Raw genomic sequence first — 22,862 nt, forward strand, 5'->3', positions numbered from 1 at the left:
CATGAGCCACCTGGCCCAATGTTCGTTTTCTAGTTTGGGTCATTGTACTGCAGTTATGTGGGATGTTAATGTCAGGGGGAGCTGGGAAGGAATGTATGGGAATGCCGCTATTTTTTGCAATTATTCTGTAAGCCTAAAATGATCTCAAAATCAAAGAGTTAAAAAAGAGTTGGGCAGGCACAATGGCTCATGCCTGTAATCCTAACACTTTGGGAGGCTGAGGTGGGAGGGTTGTTGGAGCCCAGGAGTTGGAGGCTGCAGTGAGCTATGATGGAGACTTTGCCTTCCAGCCTTGGTGACAGAGCAAGGCCCTATCTCAAAAAAAACCAAACCAAACCAAACCAAAACAACAACAACAAAACTGGCAGGTGCAGTGGCTCATGCCTATAACATCAGCACTTTGGGAGGCCGAGGCGGGCGTATCACTTGAGGTCCGGAGTTCGAGACCAGCCTGGCCAACATAGTGAAACCCAGTCTCTACTAAAAATACAAAAATTAGCCGGGTGTGGTGGCACGCGCCTGTAGTCCCAGCTACTCAGGAGGCTGAAGCATGAGAACCTGGGAGGTGGAAGTTGAATTGAGCTGAGATCGCACCACTGCACTCCACCCTGGGCAACAGAGTGAAACCCTTGTCTCTACAAAATAATAATAATAATAATAATTTTAAAAAACACATTTTGAGGAACTGATGTGGTGGCTCACACCTGTAATCCCAGCACTTTGGGAGGCCGAGGCAGGCAGATCATTTGAGGTCAGTAGTTCGACACCAGCCTGGCCAACATGGTGAAACTCCATCTCTACTAAAAATACAAAAATTAGCCAGGTGTGGTGGTACGCGCCTGTAGTCCCAGCTACTTGGGAGGCTGAGGCATGAGAATCACTTGAACCTGAGAGGTGGAGGTTGAAGTGAACAGAGATCATGCCACTGCACTGCAGCCTGGGTGACAGAGTGAAACTCATCTTGGGGAGAAAAAAAAAAATCCTCATTCCGTCTTCCAGGGAGGCAACCTCCACTTGAAAGCCTATTTGACCACAAAGTTTGCAACACGTTGTGCTGTTGATCTGTTCTCCAGAAAGCCTGCTGCGGGAACCAGAATTTGCCCACTGAAGCTGGAAACCTCATCGGACTCATCACACGTGTATGAGCGGATCCATTACTGTTTCCGTTGATTTTTTTTGCAGGCCTACTTACCCTCCAGCAGGTTCACATGTGAACCCAGGACCAGCCCTCTCTGGCAGCCTTTCTGGGTCTGTCCTCTGCCTGTCCTTGCTAAGGTGCCTCTCCTGGAACAAGGACAGCCCCAGATGTCTTCAGCTCCAGCCCCTCTGAGGCCGTGCCTACCTGGGAAGGAATGAGCTGGCAGAGGGCAGGATCGGGGGCCATCTCCTGGCACCAGGGTGCCCAAGAATTGGGAGAGATCGGAAAGCCCAGGGTCCCCACGGAGAGGAGGAGACAAGCCAACTGCCAGGGTCCTGGACCTGTCACAAGCTTTATTGTCCTGAGCACAGACTCGCCACACTTCAACAATTCCACTGTGGGGAGGGGAGGGGCACGGGAAGGACCTGGGGAGGGGACATGGCTGAGCCACGCCCGGGCGGCCACACTGGGCGGGCTGAGAGGCCCACAGAGGCAGAAGCTCCCAGGGAAACCGCTTCTTGGACACCCATCACCAGGAGCCCACCTCCGGGGGCTCAGCTCCTCCCGGCGCCCTGCTAGATGGACCTCTGGCTGTTAGTAGACTAATCGGTGCCCCTACGGATGGGGCAGAGCTGCCTGATTTTGCTAGAAAGAGCTGTATTTGACCCTGGGTTAGGCCACTAAAGCATCGCTTCTAGACAGCTGTTAATAGAACTGCATGCGAGAGCTACCGAAAGCCAACAGGGACTGGGAGGGGGGCCGGAGGGACTGACTCTGACTCCTGGATGGGCTGCATTTGGGCAGGAACGTGAGCGCCACCTACCTGTACCAGGTGGCACTCATGAGGGCGACCTGGGCCGTTCCTATGAATTGCACACGTGTCCTGTGCGTTACCGGGCATCGGGCTTCTCCCTCTGGTCCCCTGATGGGGGAGGCCTCACAGGAAAACACTCCCTAAGCTGCCGGAGGGTGGGGCAGGGCCCCCTGTGCTGATGCCAGGGTGCAAAGCTGCAAGCAACCTGTCAGTCCCCCAGCGGAGAGGTGGAGGATGCAGGGCCAAGGCTGGCTTTTTCCACCACGCACAGGTCTGGGATAACTTAGCAGGCTTGAGGGGAAGACGGCGGGGTGGGGTGGGGGCAGGGGTGCAGTTAGATTTCTCTTACCCCCAGCCCCCGTTAGGAGATGGGGCTGGAGACGCTCTGTGCAGGTGCCTGGCAAGACCAGGAAGGGATGCTCCACGTGGCAAACACATCCCTGCATGCCTGGCTGCGTATACTTGGTTGTGTATACGCACCTCTAGGCTGTAGGAACGTTTGCAGTATCTGTAGGCACGGTCCTGCCAGGCCTGGGTCTCAGTCCCAGAAACCAAGTATGTGTGTTTGTGTGGCCTGAGCGTGGTTCACAGCAAACGCCGCCACCCACACGGTCATGCGTGCACACGTGGTCCCTCTGAGTGTGTGTGTGTGTGAACATGGTGTGTACATAAGGACCCGCTTAGATGCATCTCCAGGTGGGTGCAGATGTTTTGGAACATCTGGTCAACCCCAGGGGACAACGTATTACTGACCTTTGTCAAACCTGCCTAGAGCCTCCACTCTGAGCTGCCTCTGCCCTGGGCTCTGAGCCAGGGTTTGCCCAAGGTCACGGTGGGAGGTGAGGAGAGGGGCTTCCAAACCTTCATAATACTGTGTCTTTGGCCTTGGTGACATCTTCGGCCAGCAGCTTAGAGGTGTGTGTGTGTGTTGGTGTTGGTGGGCGGCGGGAGAAGGATCCTGTTCCCCTGCCCTCCGCCCCCGCCAACACCTTGAACCTGGGGGCCTCGCTGGACAGGCAGCTGGCTGAGGGGAACTTGTACTACTGGTACAGAAGGTTCAGAAGGCGGGGACAAGAAGCCCTGGGGACTGCCTTTGCCTGGAAGTGGCTAAGGAAAAGGGGCCCCCACTTGGCTCTTAAAGACTGGATGCTCCCCCTTGGTGCCTGCATGGATAAACTTACCCCCCCAGCCCCCGCCGGCCCCTCTGGGGAGACCCGAGGGAGAATGGGCAGAAAAAGAGGACAGGGGCACTAAGATGGTCCTCAGGGCAGCTCCTTCTGGACGGAGGGGCCTGGCCGGATCCCCTCTGCCTCCACCGACAAACTCCAGAAGCTGCCGGGCGTCCAGGCCGAAGGTCCCCGGGTCAGGCCGGGGCTGTACCATTCACACTCTCTGTAGAAGGCTGGGCTTGAGGAAGCGTCCTGGTCTGGCAGGGGATCGGGGTGGGGGATTGTCCGCGGCGGTGAGTACGTTATTGTTACAAACACTGTTTTGTCTCCAAAGTGACAGTCCCGGCTTCTGCCTGGAGGAGGTGCTGCCGGGCAGCCGCGCGGGGCTCTGGTGTGGACTGGGCCGCTCCACAGTATCCCCTCAGGATCAGTGCTTGTCCTAGAGAGAGTAAAGGGCATCAGCAGCAAGGGTCTCAGAGAGCCTGGAGGGCCAGGCGGCCAGAGGGGGGTCAGGGAGGAAAGGAGTTGGGGCCGGGTAGGGGAGAAACATAGAGGGAACTGCATGTGCCAAGGCCCTGAGGCAGGAAGTGTCTCCCTGCTGTGTGTTTGTGGCTGAGTGAGACAGCAGGTGGGGTGGGAGGTGCTGATGGGAAGCCAAGGGGAAGAAGCAGGTTTTTTGTTTGTGTGTGTTTGTTTGTTTGTTTTAAGACGGAGTCTTGCTCTGTCGCCAGGCTGGAGTGCAGTGGTGTGATCTCAGCTCACTGCAACCTTCGACTCCCTGGTTCAAGCGATTCTCCTGCTTCAGCCTCCTGAGTAGCTGGGATAACAGGCACACGCCACCATGCCAGCTAATTTTTGTATTTTTAGTAGAGACGGGGGTTTCACCATGTTGACCAGGATGGTCTTGATCTCCTGACCTCATGATCCACCCACCTCAGCCTCCCAAAGTGCTGGGATTACAGGCGTGAGCCACCGTGCCCGGTCAGAAGCAGGTTTTACAAAGAGCCCTGAGTGCCTGTACGGGGCTGGATTAGAGGAAATTAAACTGGAGACTCCAAGCCTCAGTTTTCACATCTCTCTCTCTCTCTTTTTTTTTTTGAGACAGAGTCTCGCTCTGTTGCTCAGGCTGGAGTGCAGTGGCATGATCTTGGCTCACTGCAATCTCCGCCTCCCAGGTTCAAGGATTCTCCTGCCTCAGCCTCCTGAGTAGCTGGGACTACAGGCATGTGCCATCACACCCAGATGATTTTTTTTTTTTTTTTTTTTTGGTATTTTTAGTAGAGATGGGGTTTCGCTATGTTGGCCAGGCTGGTCTCAAACTCCTGACCTCAAGTGATCCACCTGCCTTGGCCTCCTAAGTGCTGGGATTATAGGCATGAGCCACTGCGCCCGGCCAGTTTTCACATCTGTGAACTGGGATGACCCTATGTGCCTTGCAGGGTGGCCAGAAGAACAAGGCCAGGAGGACAAAATCACACTGACTCCTCCGAGGCTGGCTCTGCCCACATAACCCTTCCTGTGTCTGGAGCTTGGCAGATTCTGTGGCTGCGCTGCTCCTGTTTCTAGCAAGCACCTGTGCTCCAGGGGTTCTGCAGTCAGAACTAGGTTCTCACTTTCTGTGTTTTTCTTAGAGACAGGGTCTCACTTTATCACCAAGGCTGGAGTGCAGTGGTACAATCCTAGCTCACTGCAGCCTCAAACTCCTGGGCTTGAGTGATCCTCCTGCCTTAGCCTCCTGAGTAGCTGAGGCTACAGGCATGCGCCACCACCCCCAGCTAATTTTTAAAATTATTATTACTATTTTTTGAGACAGAGTTTTGTGCTCGTTGCCCAGGCTGGAATGCAATGGCGCGATCTTGGCTCACTGCAACCTCCACCTCCCAGGTTCAAGCGATTCTCCTGCCTCAACTTCCCGTGTAGCTGGGATTACAGGTGTGCACCACCCTACCCGGCTAATTTTGTATTTTCAGTAGAGATGGAGTTTCACCATATTGGCCAGGCTGGTCTCAAATTCCTGACCTCAAGTGACCTACCAGCCTCGGCCTCCCAAAATGTTGGGATTACAGACGTGAGCCACTGTGCCCAGCCTTTTTGTTTTTTTTATTTTTTTTGTCGAGAGAGGGTCTCGCTGTATTGTCCACCCTACCTGGCTAATTTTGTATTTTCGGTAGAGATGGAGTTTCACCATATTGGCCAGGCTGGTCTCAAACTCCTGGGCTCAAATGATCCTCCTGCCTTGGCCTCCCAAAGTGCTGGGGTTACAGGTGTGGGCCACTGCGCCCAATCTATAACTTTTTTAAGGGAAGAAAACAAAAATCAAAAGAGCAGGGTGAATCCGGAATCATGTTTGCCTGCAACAGCACCCTTCCTGAGAGACCCTATTGTAAAGCTTCTTGCAGAATGCATCTTTGTGTGTATTCTTAGTGACGTTTCAAGGATTTTCTCCAGAGAGGTCTGCCTGCACGGGAGGGACCTGGGAGGCCCGAGGCGCCCCTCACCTCTTGTTTCTGGGCTTTGTCCTGCTGGTGGATGCCGTTTGCAGAACCGGAATTGCCGATGGTCTGGAAGAGTCAGGGGAGACACTGAGCGAGGTGCACCGGGCAGCAGTTCCCGGTTTGCCCACTAGATGGCGAGGTCTTCCCATGGGACCGTCTCAGGCTCCAAATTCCAACCCCCTTCAGCCTGGGGCTCCCAGCATCCCCAAAGACCAAGCCTCTAGGGGCAAGGCTGCATCTCCCTTCTTAGTCTAAGCTCCTCAGGGCAAAGCCATGTGCTCCTTGAACTGGGGGTTCCAGAGGGCACGGCTCCCTCCCCTTTCAGCCAGGTTCCCAGGACAGAGCTGCCTCCCGCTTCTGATGGAGGTTCCTAGGACAGCGCCACCTCTCCCTTCAGACCAGGGTTCCCGGGACAGAGCTACCTCCCTCTTCAGACCAGGGTTCCCGGGACAGAGCTGCCTCCCCTTCAGATCAAGGTTCCCAGGACAGAAATGCCTCCCTCTTCAGACTAGGGTTCCCGGGACAGAGCTACCTTCCCCTTCAGACCCAGGTTTCCGGGACAGGGCTGCCTCCCCCTTCAGACCAGGGTTCCTGGGACAGAGCTACTTCCCCCTTCAGACCGGGGTTCCCAGGACAGGGCTGCCTCCCCCGTCCGACTAGGGTTCCCAGGACAGACCTGCCTTCGCCTTCAGATTGGGGTTCCCTGGACAGGAGTGCCTCCCCCTTCAGACTGGGGTTCACGGGACAGAGCTGCCTCCCTCTTCAGACCAGGGTTCCTGGGACAGGGCTACCTCCCCCTTCAGACTGGCATTCCCAGGACAGGGCTGCCTACCTCCTCGGACTAGGGTTTTTAAGACAAGGCTGCCTCCCGCTTCAGACGGGGGCTCTGAGGACACTGCCCAGTGGCTTGCCTCCTGGTGGGCTCTGCCGGCCGCAGCTCACCTGGGCCTTGTCAGGGCAGCTCCTCATGGCCTCCATCAGCTTCTCCACCTGCTGAGCCTGGTCCAGCGCATCCCGCAGGGCGTCCTCCGTGCTCATCAGCTGGTGCTGCAGCCGCAGGAGCTCGGGCGCCGAGGACGGGTCAATGAGGGAGTAGCGCCTCTGATCCGACAGGGATTTCTCTTTGTCCTGGAAGCGGCAGGAGAGTGGAAGAGCGCATGAGTGTGTGTGTGTGTATGCATGTGCACACATGTGTGTGTGTGTTGGTGGGGGTCTCGCCTCTAGGCAGGAAAGTCTTCTAGCCTCACTTTGTCTCTGGGTTCCAAGCCTGGGCATCACCCAGAGGTCCCTCAGGCCTCTGTGAGGTGCTCCATGGTCTCCAAGTGGGGAACCCAGGACCCCCTCCCTCTTGTCCTTTTTTTTTTTTGAAATGGAGTCTAGCTCTGTTGCCCAGGCTGGAGTTCAGTGGTGCGATCTTGACTCACTGCAAGCTCCGCCTCCCAGGTTCATGCCATTCTCCTGCCTCAGCCTCCCAAGTAGCTGGGAGGGGCCCGCCACCACGCCTGGCTAATTTTTTCGTATTTTTAGTAGAGACGGGGTTTCACCGTGTTAGCCAGGATGGTCTCAATCTCCTGACCTTGTGATCTGCCCGCCTCGGCCTCCCAAAGTGCTGGGATTACAGGCATGAGCCACCGTGCCCAGCCTTGCCTTTTAAAAAAAAAAGAGAGACAGAGACCGAGCATGCTGGCTCATGCCCATAATCCTAGCACTTTGGGAAGCTGAGGCAGGCAGATCATCTGAGGTCAGGAGTTTGAGACCAGCCTGGCCAACATGGTGAAACCCTGTTTCTACTAAAAGTACAAAAATTAGCCGAGTGTGGTGGCTCACATCTGTAGTCCTAGCTACTCAGGAGGCTGAGGCAGGAGAATCGCTTGAACCCGGGAGGTGGAGGTTTCAGTGAGCCAAGATCATGCCACTGCACTCCAGCCTGGGAGACAGAGTGAGACTTGGTCCCCACCGCCCCCCTGCCAAAAAAAAACTGAGTCTCACCTATTGTGCAGGCTGGAGTGCAGTGGTGCAATCACAGCTCATTACAGCCTCCAATTCCTGGGCTCAACTGATCCTCCTACCTCAGCCTCCCGAGTAGCTGATACTACAGGGCATGCCACCACACTTGGCTAATTTTTCAATTTTTTTGTAGAGATGGGGTCTTGTTATGAGGTCCAGGCTGGTCTCGAACTCTTGACCTCAAGCCATTCTCCCAACTTGGCCTCCCAAAGCGGTGGGATTATAGGCATGAGCCACCGCACCCAGCACCCTTCTTACACTGCCCCCACCCAACTGTCTTATGAGGTTCCTCCTCTCCATAGTCACCCCCACCATGGCACTCAGAGCTGTCCCTGCCCCAAGGCCTGCCAGCCCCCTCGCTCCTGCACAAACTCCATCCTTCGGCACTGCCCAGTCCTGCCCTCCAAACCTCCTCTCAACAGAACCTCCCTCCTGAAATCAAGAGGCTTCTACCCACCCACCAAGGCTTCCCAAGTTCTCCCGTGGACACAGTGCAGGGAGGTGACAAGACAAGAGGCTACCCTGGGGGCAGAGGCTGCCAGTTCCCAAGTAAACTTGACCAACCTGTGCCCCGTGGGCACGAGTCTGAGCTCAGCACTGCCCACTCCTACAAGGCTCTGGGGAAGCCCCTGGGGGTATTCAAGACTCCCCAGTCCGTGCCAACCCCAGGGGCTTATCTTCTGTTGAGCCACAGGGACCACAGAGGGTGCAGCCACCACACCCCTGCTAGCCAGATAGGCCAGGACTTGAAGGCCAGCAGGACTCAGTGACCCCCCCCCCCACAGCCACAGTCTGAGGTGTGTGGCCAGAGTGATGCTCTTTATCCGGGAGCCCTGAGGGCCAAGGGCCTACTCCCGGATATGGGGGGTTGGGGGTGCTGAGGCCCTCTCTCCAGCCTGTGAACCACCCCCTTGCCCAGGGCTGGGCCCTGCTCTCCTTCCGTCACCTCTACAGTGGCTGAGCCCAGTGTCTGGGCAGGAGGGTGGTGGGGGGCTTCAGGGCAGCTTTCCCAGACAAGGGCCTGTCCTCCTGGACCCCACACCCTCCATATCGTGACATTGACCAGGCTCAGGCTTGTCCTGAGTGCTCATCACAGGAGGATGGCATGGGGATGGGGTGGTTTCTTTATTCTTTTTTTTTTTTTTTTGAGACGAAGTCTCACTCTGTCGCCCAGGCTGCAGTGCAGTGGCGCAATCTCAGCTCACTCCAACCTCCGCCTCCTGGGTTCAAGTGATCCTCCTGCCTCAACCTCCCAAGTAGCTGGGATTACAGGCATGCACCACTATGCCTGGCTAATTTTTATATTTTTAGTAGAGATGGGGTTTCGCCATGCTGGCCAGGCTGGTCTCATACTCTTGACCTCAAGTGATCTGCCTGCCTCAGCCTCCCAAAGTGCTGGGATTACAGGTGTGAGCCACTGCGCCTGGCCAAGGGAAGGGGATGGTCCTGTCCTATGCTACCAGCATCACCTGCCTACCCCAACCCGTCTCTGCAGACTCAGTGAAGTCAGGTTCCTATTCATAATAGAAAAGAAATCTCGACTGGGAGCAGTGGCTGACGCCTGTAATCCCACCATTTTGGGAGGCCGAGGTGGGCGGATCACAAGGTCAGGAGTTAGAGAGCATCCTGCCTAACATGGTGAAACCCCGTCTCTACTAAAAATACAAAAAAATTAGCCGGGCGTGGTGGTGGGCGCCTGTAGTCCCAGCTACTCGGGAGACTGAGGCAGGAGAATGGTGTGAACCCAGGAGGCGGAGCTTACAGTGAGCTGAGATCGAGCCACTGCACTCCAGCCTAGGCAACAGAGCGAGACTCCGTCTCAAAAAAAGAAAAAAGAAATCTCAGCCACCCAGAATCCCAGGCTTGCTGTAGACTTTCAAGTTCTCGTCTCCTTCCTGAGACTGATGTGTGAAGCCCCACTGCAGGACCCTGAGCAAGGAACTGGCTTGTGGTTGATTACTCCTCTGAACGGGGAGCTCTTTACCTGTATTGGCTCATCCTGCCTCTGGACAGGTCAGATAGGAAGTTTTCCTTTGCACCATATCACACAGACTGCCACAGAGGCAGCCATGATGTCTGCAAAAGCGGCTAGCCAGGGTCCCTCCACCTGCCTGTGGTCCTAGAAGATTTCAAATCCTCACCATGACTCAGCTGTCCCCGGGGTCATTCTAGGAGGTCTCCAGTCTCCATGGCCTGACAGCAAGGCTAGCCCAGCCCCACCCGGACTAGTGCCCCTGCCCCTAGGCCACCACTACCCCACATACCAGCCCGGTCAGCTTTTCACGCAGGCCCCGGATGTCATCCTTGAGTTTCTGCTCCTTGATCCGCCACTCAGCCTTGTGTACCTCGCGGCTCAGGTCCCTCTCTGGACCTGGGGAGTGACGATTGGCCTCCAGCAGCAACACCCGCAGTTCATTCAGGCTCCTGGGGGTGAGGTGAGCACAGAACCACTGCACTCAGCCCCAGCTCCTCCAGCTCCCACACTCTAGCAATTTGCCAAGTGTCCAGGGGCTGACCAGCTGGTGGGGCATATGGGCTACTAGATGGCATCTGTGCCACGAGGGGCCACAGTAGACATAATTCAACCAAAGCCCAAGAGGGGCCAGGATTTGGGGCTGGGATGGTCCTGAGGACTTGACCTTTCCTAGGATACTTTTTGAAGTTGTTGCGGGGGTAGTGCAAGGCACAGTGGCTCGCACCTGTAATCCCAGCACTTTGGGAGGCTGAGGTGGGCGGATCACTTGAGGTCAGGAGTTTGAGACCAGCCTGGCCAACATGGTGAAACCCCACCTCTACTAAAAATACAAAAATTAGCCAGTTGTGGTGGTGAGCACCTTTAATCCCAGCTACTCGGCAGCTGAGGCAGGAGAATCACTTGAACCTGGGATGTGGAGGTTGCAGTGAGCCAAGATCGTGCCATTGCACTCCAGCCTGGGCAACAGAGCAAGCCTGTCTCAAAGAAAATAATAATAAATAAAAATTTTAAAGAAAAGACAATATATTTGTTTAATTAAAACACACACACACACACACACAACCCCAAAACATTTACCCAAGAAATCTCATGAGGCAAGACATTTTTTCTTTTTTTAAAAAATAAGGACAGGGTCTTGCTATGTTGCCCAGGCTTGTCTCAAACTCCTGGCCTCAAGTGATCCTCCCGCCTTGGCTTCCCAAAGTGCTGGGATTACAAGTTTGAGCCACCGCCCCTGGCTGGCAAGACATTTTAAATATCTGATGTCAAATGGGTTTTATATCCCATATCACCTCTTAATCAACTGACAGAAGCTACCTAGAGTACTATGATGAGAATGGTTCTGAGGCCACATGTGGGGTCTGCAGGAAACAGTGCAGTGATCGATTGGTAATGCCTGCCATGGGCACAGGCAGGAGCACATGCATCCCTGTGCCCTAGCCTTTTCCCTTGCCTGCAACTACTACAGAGGGGAAAACTCCCTTACTAGGTGGCCACGGGTAGAGAACAGTGGAAATCTGCTGGCAAGGCTCCTTTCCCTTTCCTCCTCCTTACTGCTATGATGTATGATGTGATGGCTGGACTTTCAGCAGCCACCTTGCAACCATGAGGGAGGGAGCACTGCAAAGTGTTGGCACTGAGATCTTAAGCTCCTGAACCAACTGATAGTCACAGCTACCTCCAGATTTCTTGTTATGTAAGAAAAGGAAATCTCTACTAGTTTAATCTGCTGTTTGATGGATGTGACATCATTGTCACCAAAGCATTCCTAGCTGATCTCCCACCTCCATCCTAAGCACTGCAGGAGTGTGGAAGAGCCCACAGTGGCCTGTATCAATCAAGAAAGGCTTCAAGGAAGAGGTGACAATGTGCTAAGCCTTGAAGAATGGACTGGACTTAGCAAACTGGCTAAAAAGAAGGTATCTCTGGCCAGGCATGGTGGCTCATGCCTGTAATCCCAGCACTTTGGGAGGCTGAGAAGGACAGATAACCCGAGGTCAGGAGTTTGAGACCAGCCTGGCCAACATAGCAAAACCCTGTCTCTACTCGAAGTACAAAAATTAGCTGGGTATGGTAGCACATGCCTGTAATCCCAGTACTTTGGGAGGCCAAGGCAGGCAGATTACTTGAGGTCAGGAGTCAAGATCAGCCTGTCAACATGGTGAAACCCTGTCTCTACTAAAAATACAAAATTAGCCGGGCGTGGTGGCGCATGCCTGTAATCCCAGCTACTTGGGAGGCTGGGGCAGAAGAATTGCCAACCCAGGAGGCAGAGGTTGCGGTGAGCCAAGATTGTGCCACTGCACTCCAGCCTGGGTAACAGCGAGACTCCGTCTCAAAAAAAAAAAAAAAAAAAAAAAGAAGAAGAAGAAGAAAAAGAAGGTATCCCAGAAGGGAGGAATCTCATAACTGATGAGAGCTGAAGGATGGAAGGAGGCTGTTGACAGCAGGGAGATGGGGACGAGGCCAGGCTCTGGGAAAGAGGAAATGTGGCTTCAGATGACAGGGAAAATTCAGAGACCATGGATGAAGACCCGAAACTCCAGGAAGTTCTATCGAGACTCAGCGGAGGGGCATCCTGTGGCTGAGACAGGGCAGAAAGCTTCCTCGGAGAAGGTGAAACCAGGCAGGGCACCAAGAATAACTTTTCCACTTAGGATAGGAGACAGGGGAGGGAGGGCAGCCCTGGAACCCTGGCCAGGGGCCTGGCTGGTTTGTTCCTACTGGAAAAGGCACAGGCTGCATCTGCAGAGGGCGGTGTTGTTTTGGAAAATGCCTAGATTGCCTCATTGCATCTGTTTCCCTCCTGGGCAGGGCTACAGTTTCTAGAAAGGTGCTAGATTTGTAGCAAACGTAGCTAGAGCAACTCCTAATCTGTATAGAAGGAAAGGAGATCGCATTTCTTCTTTTACAAAAGGACATCTGTGCTTCAAAGAGATTCCTTTAACTTGGGTTGAAATGCAAATGCTGGGCCCGGCGCGGTGGCTCACGCCTGTAATCCCAGCACTTTGGGAGGCTGAGGCGGGTGGATCACCTGAGGTCGGGAGTTTGAGACCAGCCTGACCAACATGGAGAAACCCCATCTCTACTAAAAATACAAAATTAGCTGGGCATGGTGGCGCATGCCTGTAATCCCAGCTACTCGGAAGGCTGAGGCAGGAGAATTACTTGAACCCGGGAGGTGGAGGTTGCGGTAAGCAGAGATTGTGCCACTGCACTCCAGTGTGGGCAACAAGAGCAAAACTCCAACTCAAAAAAAAAAAAAAAAAAGAAAGAAATGCAAATGCTGGGCCCAGCTCAGTGGCTCACACCTGTACTCCCAGCAATTTGGGAGGCAGAGGCAGGCAGATCACTTGAGGTTAGGAGTTGGAGACCAGCCTGGTCAACATAGTGAAACCCTGTCCCTACTAAAAATTAGCCAGGCATGGTGGCAGGCGCCTGTAATCCCAGCTACTCGGGAGGCTGAGGCAGGAAAATTGCTTGAACCCAGGAGGTGGAGGTTGCAGTGACCTGAGATCGCGCCACCGTACTCCAGCCTGGGTGACAGAGTAAGTCTCCGTCTCAGAAAAAAAAAAAAAAAGCAAATGCTTACAGGGGCTGGGGGACCCTGTCCAGGAATTGGGAACAAGACAAATAATGAAGGGAAAGTGGGGCCTCCCCAGGAGACTCAGGGGGCCCACGCCCACAGAAGGGGGCAGGGGCTCCCCAACTATGATGGGGTGATCGCCATGCTGGAAGTCTGTCCTATGTTGTTAGGTCTTGCCATTTATTATTTTTTAAAATTGTATTTATTATTATTATTATTTTTGAGACAGAGTTTCACTCTTGTTGCCCAGGCTGGAGTGCAATGGCACGATCTTGGCTCACTGCAACCTCCACCTCCTGAGTTCAAGCGATTCTCCTGCCTCAAGTAGCTGGATTACAGGCGTGCTTCACCAGACCTGGTTAATTTTTGTATTTTTAGTAGATATGGGGTTTCATCATCTTGGCCAGGCTGGTCTCGAACTCCTGACCTCAGGTGATCCACCTGCCTCGGCCTCCCAAAGTGCTGGGATTACAGGCGTGCTTCACCAGACCTGGCTAATTTTTGTATTTTTAGTAGATATGGGGTTTCATCATCTTGGCCAGGCTGGTCTCGAACTCCTGACCTCAGGTAATCCACCTGCCTCGGCCTCCCAAAGTGCTGGGATTACAGGTGTGAGCAGCCACCACACCCAGCCTTTTATTTATTATTTTTTGAGACAGGGTCTCTCTCTGTTGCCCAGGCTGTGGTGTGATCATGGCTTACTGAGCCTCCACCTCCTGGGCCCAAGTAATCCTACTACCGCAGCCTCCTGAGTAGCTGGGACCCACAGGCGTGTGCTCCACGCCCAGCTATTTTCTTTTCTTTTTTTTTTTTTTTTTGAGATGGAGTCTCGTTCTGTCGCCCAGGCTGGAGTGCAGCAGTGTGATCTTGGCTCACTGCAAGCGCTGCCTCCTAGGTTCAAGCAATTCTCCTGTCTCAGCTTCCCGAGTAGCTGGGACTACAGGTGCCCACCACCACGCCCGGCTAATTTTTTGTATTTTTAGTAGAGACAGGGTTTCACCGTGTTAGGCAGGATGGTCTCGATCTCCTGACCTCGTGATCCGCCTGCCTCAGCCTCCCAAAGTGCTGGGATTACAGGCGTGAGCCACTGTGCCCGGCCCCGCCCAGCTATTTTTCTATTTTTTTGTAGAGATGGGGTCTTGCTGTGTTGCCCAGGCTGGTCTTGAACTCCTGAGCTCAAGTGATCCTCCAGTCTCCGCCTCCCAAAGTGCTGAGATTTCAGGTGTGAGCCACCATGCTTTGCCAGATCTTCCCATTTTTTAAGGGAATGTGGAGAAATCTGGATTTTCTGTAACATCTGATTTTTATTTTCTTTAATTAATTAACCTTTTTTTTTTCCTTGAGACGGAGTCTCACTCTACCGCCCAGGCTGGAGTGCAGTGGCACAATCTTGACTCACTGCAACCTCTGCCTTCCAGGTTCAAGTGACTCTCCTGCCTCAGCCTCCTGAGTAGCTGGGACTACAAGTGCGTGCCACCATGCCTGGCTAATTTTTGTATTTTTAGTAGAGACAGGGTTTGGCCATGTTGACCAGGCTGGTCTCAAGCTCCTGAGCTCAAGTGATCTGCCCGCCTTGGCCTTCCAGAGTGCTGGGATTACAGGGGTGAAGCACCACACCCGGCCCCATCTTCTGATTTTTAAATGTGAGTCTAATTTCTTAAAGGCTCAGAGGGACCACACAAACCATGTCTATGGACTGAATCTAGCTCATTGGATGCTAAAGTGTGTTCTGAGGAAATCTCAGTGGGTCCCTTAAGACCTTTTCAAGGGATCTATGGCTCAAAACTATTTTTGTAATAATAACAAAACTGTTTTCATTACTTCTCTCCAGAATATGATAGGTTTTTTCTGGGGCTAGTAGACATACTAACCATGATCTGAAAAGGATATTCAAATACTCCTTTCTTTTCTAACTACCTATCTATGTAAGGTCAGATTTTTAGAACATAGTTCAACCAAAAGAGCAAATTGCAAAGATGGAACATGGAAAAAGATGCCAGAATCTAGTTTATCCTATTAAGCCCCAATATTCAAGGATTTTGCAAAAATTTGAAATAATGCCACTCTTCCCAGTAAATATTTTTTGTTTTGGAAAATAGTTATTATTATTATTATTTTTTTTGATGGAGTTTCACTCTTGTCACCCAGGCTAGAGTGTAGTGGCACAATCTCGGCTCACTGCAACCTCTGCCTCCTGGGCTCAAGAGATTCTCCTGCCTCAGCCTCCTGAGTAGCTGGGATTACAGGCACCTGCCAACACGCCTGGCTAATATTTTGTATTTTTAGTAGAGACAGGGTTTCGCCATGTTGGACAGGCTGGTCTTTAACTCCCGACCTCAGGTGATCTGCCCACCTCGACCTCCCAAAGTGCTGGGATTACAGGCAGGAGCCACCCCGCCCCATCGCCCCTCCCCGCCCCCCCTGCCCCCCCCCCCCCCCAGAAAATAGTTACTTTTTATCAAAAGCATGCTACTTATGTTACATGCAATTGGCTTATTAATTTTATTTTTTGAGACAGGGTCTTACTGCCACCTCCCAGGCTGGAGTGCAGTAGCAAGACCTTGGCTCACTGCAGCCTCGACTTGCCACCTAAGGTGATCCTCCCACCTCAGCCTCCTGAGTAGCTGGGATTACAGATGTATGCTACCACACCCAGCTAAATTTTGTATTTTTGGTAGAGAGGGGGTTTTGCCATGTTGCCCAGGCTGGTCTCAAAGTCCTTGGCTCAAGTGATCCTCCTGCCTCAACCTTCTAAAGTGCTGGGATTACAGGTGTGAGCCACCACGCCCAGCCTGGCTTCTTATTTTAAGATAGATTCGTATCTTACACTTTTTCAGTCTTAATTCTAATATGGTAAATATAGAATAAACAAACACAAGCTCTTTGGGGATCCTCAATAATTTTTAGGAGTTTAAAGGGGTCCCTGAGACCAAACATTTTGAGGAGGCATTAATCTTTTCTTTCTTTCTTTTTTTTAAAGAGACAGGGTTTTGCTCTATTGCCCCAGCTGGAGTGCAGTGGTGCGACATAGCTCACTGCAGCCTTGAACTCCTGGGCTCAAGAGATCATCCTGCCTCAGCCTGCCAAGTAGCTAAGACTACTGGTGCATACCACCAGGCTTGGCTAATTAAAAAAAACAAAAAACAAAACAAACAAAAAAAACCTTTTTATTATTTTTTTGAGATGGAGTCTTGCTCTGTCACCCAGGTTGGAATGCAGTGGCACGATCTCAGCTCACTGCAGCCTCCTCCTCTCAGGTTCAAGGAATTCTCATGCCCCAGCCTGCCGAGTAGCTGGGACTACAGGCACACACCACTACACCCAGCTAATTTCTGTATTTTTAGTAGAAATGGGGTTTCACCATTTTGGCCAGGCTGGTCTTGAACCCCTGACCTCAGGTGATCCGGCTGCCTCGGCCTCCCAAGGTGCTGGGATTACAGGTGTGAGCCACTGCACCCAGCCTAATTTTTTTTTTTTTTTTAGAGATAGGTGTCTCACTATGTTGCCCGGGCTGGTCTTGAACTCCTGGGCTCAATCCTCCTGCCTCAGCCTCCCCAAAGTGCTGGGATTACAGCCATGAGCCACTGTGCCTGGCCCTACTCTTTTCTATAAGCTCTGCTTGGAAAACAGTGTAGAGGCTTTGGAGACTTTATCGGAGCTTAGAGGAGAGCAGGGTGATCGCTCGAGATCAGCCACCTGGCCCACCAGCTCTGCCCCCCTCTCTGCCCCAAGATAACATGAGCTAATGTCAAGAAGTGCAGCAAGGGCCAGGGCCACAGGGAGGACCCAGCCGGCCTCACAGCCGCCTCACCGCTCCTTCCGCAGCAGCTCCTGGCTGATGAGGACTAGCTGGCCCGAGGCGTCGTGGGTCTTCCGGGACACTGTCTCCAGCTCCGCCTCCAAGCGCCGCTTCTCCTTCAGGAGGGCGTCCACCTTCTTCTCGCCCGACTTACACTTGCTCTCCAGCGCTGGGGTCAGCCGGCAGGGAAGGGAGGAAGAGGATTGGGAACACGTGAGCTTCTGTCCCACCCAAGGGCAAAGACCTGGGCAGGGCGCTGATTCTCCCAGGGGATGAAGGTGACATATGCCACTGCATAGTTTTGAGGGTTTAGAGATTGGGTCTGGCTCTGTCACCCAGACTGGAGTGCAGTGGCACAGTTATAGCTCATTGCAGCCTCCAACTCCTGAGCTCAAGCAATCCTCCTGCCTCAGCCTCCTGAGTAGCTGGGACTACAGGAGTGCACCATCATACCTGGCAGATTTTCTTTTTGGAGACAGTCTCGCTCTGTCACCCAGGCTGCAGTGCAGTGGTGCGATCTTGGCTCACTACAACCTCCGCCTCCTGGGTTCAAGCAATTCTTCTGCCTCAACCTCCCAAGTAGCTGGGACTACAGGCATGTGCCACCACACCTGGCTAATTTCTGTATATTTAGTAGAGATGGGGTTTCGCCATGTTGGCCAGGCTGATCTTGAACTCCTGACCTCAAACAATCCACCCCACTTGGCCTTCCAAAGTGCTGGGATACAGATGTGAGCTATGGCATCCGGCCAAATTTTTTTTTTTTTTTTTGAGATGGAGTCTTGCTGTTGTTGGCCCGGGAGTGCAATGGCATGTTCTCAGCTCACTGCAACCTCCGCCTCCCAGGTTGCAGCAATTCTCCTGCCTCAGCCTCCCAAGTAGCTGAGATTACAGGTACCCACCATCATACCCGGCTAATTGTTTTTTTTGTGTGTGTGTGACGGAGTCTCACTCCGCTGCCAGGCTGGAGTGCTGTGGCACAATCTCCACTTACTGCAACCTCTACCTCCTGGGTTCAAGTGACTCTCCTGCCTCAGCCTCCTGCGTAGCTGGGACTACAGGTGCACGCTACCATGCTCAGCTAATTTTTTTGTATTTTTAGTAGAGACGGGGTTTCACCATGTTGGCCAGGCTGGTCTCAAACTCCTGACCTCAGGTGATCCACCTGCCTTGGCCTCCCAAATTGCTGGGATTATAGGCGTGAGCCACCACACCCAGCCCCGGCCAAATTTTTGTATGTTTTGTAGAAATGAGGCCTCACTATGTTTCATAGGCTGGTCTCGAACCCCTGGCCTCAAGCAATCCTCCCTCCTCGGCCTCCCAAAGTGCTGAGATTATAGGCATGAGCATCGCACACGGCCTCCACTGCATAATTTTAAAAGGACCATTGGTCTCAATTGTCCCTACAAGGTAGGTGGCAAGGGGCCTGAGAGAACAGGTACAATAAACAGATCAATCCTCGCCAAGCACAGCAGCCGCTTAGGCTCCTGGTGTGGGGAGCGGGACCACACACGTGTGTTTACGCTGTTGCCTGGATTAGGAAAAGCTTCACTTTCACCTTGGACTTGAAGGAGTCTGAGGTCCACTGACCTTTTTTGGGACCAATTCTGCCTTGTACTGGGGGATGGACAGAAGACGGGGTGGCAACCATTTCTGAGGAGGGGGTCTGTCTCATGCCCACCACCACTGGTGTTCTGGTGAACAAGAAGCAGGGCCAGGGGCCAGGCGTGGTGGCTCACACCTGTAATCCCAGCACTTTGGGAGGCCGAGGCAGGTGGATCACCTGAGCTCAGGAGTTGGAGACCAGCCTGGCCAACATGGCAAAACCCCATCTCTACTAAAAAAATACAAACATTAGCTGGGCCTGGTGGCGGGCGCCTGTAATCCCAGCTACTCAGGAGGCTGAGGCAGTAGAATTGCTTGAACCCGGGAGGCGAAGGTTGCAGTGAGCTGAGATTGCACCATTGCACACCAGCCTGGGTGACAGACTGCGACCCTGTCTCAAAAACAAAACAAAAAGAGAGAGAGAAACCAGAAAGTCTTCAGGACCAGAAAGGAGGAACCCGGGATAGAATTTCAGGATACAGAGAACACAGAGCTGGCTCTGGGGACAGAAGCTGGCAGGGAGGCATTATAGGATGGACCGCGTGTGGGCCACTCACTGCTCCCCAGGTACATGTTTGTCTGGTGCAGGTGACCTGGCCCTGGCCCTTTTATTTATTTATTTTTTTTGAGATGGAGTCTCACTCTGTCACCGAGGCTGGAGTGCAGTGGCGCCATCTCAGCTCACTGGCAGCTCTGCCTCCCAGGTTCAAGCGATTCTCCTGCCTCAGCCTCCTGAGTAGCTGGGATTACAGGCGCCCGCCACCACGTCCGGCTAATTTTTGTATTTTTAGTAGAGACGAGGTTTCACCATGTTGGCCAGGCTGGTCTCAAACTCCTGACCTCAGGTGATCCGCCCGCCTCGGCCTCCCAAAGTGCTGGGATTACAGGCGTGAGCCACCGCACTTGGCCAGCCCTTTTCTTCTCAAAGCAGAGTCGGGGAGGGGACCCTGAGCCAGGCCCTGACCCACTCCATGCTCAATTGGCAGCTGAATGGCGCGGCCCCAGTGAAAGCCTCCCGCATCTGCCCTGCGGGAGGGAGACTTACCACTTACTTGGGCCCTGAGCATCTCGGTCTGGGAGGTCAAGGCTGTCACCTCTTTGTCCCTCTTGTTCAGCTTGTCCTGCAGGCCTAGGGGAGAGAGGAGAGACAAGAAGCATCAATGCTCCTGGACCAAAGCAGCAGTGGGCAGGGCTGTGGCCCTCCCACAGGAGCTCTGTGACGGGGTCACACTTGGCCTCCAGGGTCCAAGTTCTTCCTCATTCCAGCCGACTCGCTGGGTAACCCGCCCTAAAGAAGAGGACCTGACACTGGCCGGGCACGGTGGCTCATGCCTGTAATCCCAGCCCTTTGGGAGGCCGAGGCCAGCGGATCACCTGAGGTAGGGGGTTCAAGACCAACATGGTAAAACCGCATCTCTACTAAAAATACAAAAATTAGCTGGCTGTAGTGGCAGGTGCCTGTAATCCCAGCTATTAGGGAGGCTGAGGCAGGAGAATCGTTTGAACCCGGGAAGCAGAGGCCATGGTGAGCTGAGATAGCACCATTGCACTCTAGCCTAGGCGACAGAGCGAGACTCGGTCTCAAAAAGAAAAAAAAAAGAGGCTGGGCGCGGTGGCCCACGCCTATAATCCCAGCATTTTGTAAGGCCAAGGCGAGCAGATCACCTGAGGTCGGGAGTTCGAAACCAGCCTGACCAACATGGAGAAACCCCATCTCTACTAAAAATACAAAATTAGCCGGGCGTGGTGGCGCATGCCTGTAATCCCAGCTACTTGGGAGGCTGAGGCAGGAGAATCGCTTCAACTTGGGAGGCGGAGGTTGCGGTGAGCTGAGATCGCACCATTGCACTCCAGCCTGGGCAACGAGAGCGAAACTCTGTCTCAAAAAAAAAAAAAAAAGAAGACCCGACACTATGTGGTCTTAGATAACCTGCCACAGCCTTAGTCCCCTCAAGTGAAAAACAGGGAGAACAATAACAGTGCCCTAGGTCACCAGTCATATGTATTCAAGCCTGGGTGCTCCTCACAGCCATAAAGGACAGAACGGACGCCAAGTACCCAGAAACATCTCCACCTTCTGCAAGTTAATTTATAAAGGGAATGTAATACCACTAAAAATACCAACACGATTTTAACTTTTTTTTTTTTTTTTTTTTTTGAGACAGGTTCTCATTCTGTTGCTCAGGCTGGAGTGGAGTGTGCAATCACAGCTCACTGCAGCCTCGACTCCCGGGGTTCAAGTGATCCTCCTGCCTCAGCCTCCCGAGTAGCTGGGACCACAGGCATGTGCCACCACATCTGGATAATTTTTTATTTTTTATCTTTTTGGAGACAGTCTCACTCTGTCACCCAGGCTGGAGTGCAGTGGCGCCATCTCGGCTCACTGCAACCTTCACCTCCCAGGTTCAAGATATTCTCCTGCCTCAGCCTCCTGAGTAGCTGGGATTACAGGCATGCATCACCACACCCGGCTAACTTTTTTTTTTTTTTTTTTTTGTATTTTTAGTAGAGACAGGGTTTCACCATGTCCGCCAGGCTGGACATGAACTTTTGACCTCAAGTGATCCGCCCACCTTGGCCTCCCAAAGTGTTGGGATTATAGGCATGAGCCACTGCGCCTAGCCTAATTGTTTATTTTTTGAAGAGACAAGGTCTCACTATGTTTCCCAGGCTGGCATTGAACTCCTAGGCTCAAGTGATCCTCCTGCCTCAGCCTCCTAAAGTCCTGGGATTACAGTGTGAGCCACTGCGCCCAGCTGATTTAAAATTTTGGTGGAACTAGATGTGCCGATTCTAAGTCACTTGTAAAAATGAGCAAGAATATCCAAGAGTTTGACAGTTCCTAAAAAATTTAAACATAGAATTACCATATGAGGCCAGGTGCAGTGGCTCATGCCTGTTATCCCAGCACTTTGGGAGGCCGAGGCAGGTGCATCGATTGAGGGCCAGGAGTTCAAGACCAGTCTGGCCAACATTGCAAAACCCTGTCTCTACTAAAAATACAAAAATTAGCCAGGCGTGATGGCGCACACCTTTAATCCCAGCTACTCGGGAGACTGAGGCAGGAGAATCACTTGAAGCTGGGAGGTGGAGGTTGCAGTGAGCCGAGATTGCACCACTGCACTCCAGCCTGGGTGACAGAGTGAGACTCCATCTCAAAAAAAGAAAAAAAAAAAAATCATATGACCTAGCATTCTACTCTCCTAGGTATATACCCCAAAGCACTGAAAACGGGTACTTAACAAGTACATGCACATCTATGTTCTTAGCAGCATCGTTCACAATAGCCAAAAGGTGGAAACAACCCAAATACCCATCAGCTGAGGAATGGATCAACAAAATGTGGTATGTCCATACAATGGAATATCATTTGGCCGCAAAAAATAATGAGGTTCTTTTTTGTTTTGTTGTCGTTGTTGTTGGTGTTTGAGATGGAGTCTCACTCTGTCACCCAGGCAGGAGTGCAGTGGCGTAATCTTGGCTCACTGCAACCTCTGCCTCCCAGGTTCAAGTGATTCTCTCTGCCTCAGCTTCCTGTGTAGCTGGGATTACAGGCACACACCACCACACCCAGCTAATTTTTGTATTTTTAGTAGAGACGGAGTTTCACCATGTTGACCAGGCTGGTCTTGAACTCCTGACATGAAATGTTCCAAATAGATAAATCCACAGAGATAGAAAGTAAATTAGTGGTTGTGATGGGCTGGGGGGAGAGGAGGATGGAGAAGCACTGCTAATGGGCATGGGTTCTCCTTTTGGGGTGATGAGAATGTTTGTTTTTTCTTTATTTTTCTTTTCTTTTGTAGAGATGGGTTTTCGCCATGTTGTCCAGGCTGGTCTTGAACTCCTGACTTCAAGCAATTCTCCTGCCCGGGCCTCCCAAAGTGCTGGAATTACAGGTGTGAGCCACCAAATCCAGCCCATGAGAATGTTTTGGAAACCAGATAGAAGTGCTGGGTGTACTAAATTGTTGACTGCGCTAAATGCCATTGAAGTGTTTGCTTTAAAATGGCTGATTGTATGTTATGTTAATTTTTTTCATTTGTTAATTTTATAACAAACCTGCACATGTCTATTTCATGTTAATTTCAGCTTAGTTTTTAAACAATAGCCAAGAGAATTTTGATAAAGCAGAGAAGAACAAGCCATGCCAGAAATTACAACATAGACAAAGCTTGACTAATTAAAACATTATGGAATTGGCACATGAAGAGAATAACAAGTCATTGGAATAGAACAAAAGTCCAGAAATAGAGTCAATTACATAAGTGAAT

At 52.4% G+C, this 22,862-nt stretch overlaps 1 protein-coding gene across 2 annotated transcripts in view; it reads right to left on the minus strand.

The window, feature by feature from the left end:
• Nucleotides 1–1,463: 1,463 nt before the first annotated feature.
• The window catches only part of CLIP2 (CAP-Gly domain containing linker protein 2), a 112,806-nt gene continuing 91,407 nt past the window's right edge, over nt 1,464–22,862 (minus strand). For both annotated transcript variants that reach the window (XM_030796058.1, XM_030796057.1), the window contains 6 exons: nt 19,634–19,717; nt 16,996–17,152; nt 9,888–10,047; nt 6,559–6,744; nt 5,620–5,682; nt 1,464–3,560 (listed from right to left, as the gene is read on the minus strand). In XM_030796058.1, coding sequence (XP_030651918.1) covers nt 3,549–3,560; nt 5,620–5,682; nt 6,559–6,744; nt 9,888–10,047; nt 16,996–17,152; nt 19,634–19,717 — 662 coding nt within the window. In that variant the 3' untranslated portion in view covers nt 1,464–3,548. The remainder of the gene's footprint in view (nt 3,561–5,619; nt 5,683–6,558; nt 6,745–9,887; nt 10,048–16,995; nt 17,153–19,633; nt 19,718–22,862) is intronic.

Source organism: Nomascus leucogenys, chromosome 17 (assembly GCF_006542625.1).
Source record: "Nomascus leucogenys isolate Asia chromosome 17, Asia_NLE_v1, whole genome shotgun sequence".
Lineage (NCBI taxonomy): Eukaryota > Metazoa > Chordata > Mammalia > Primates > Hylobatidae > Nomascus > Nomascus leucogenys.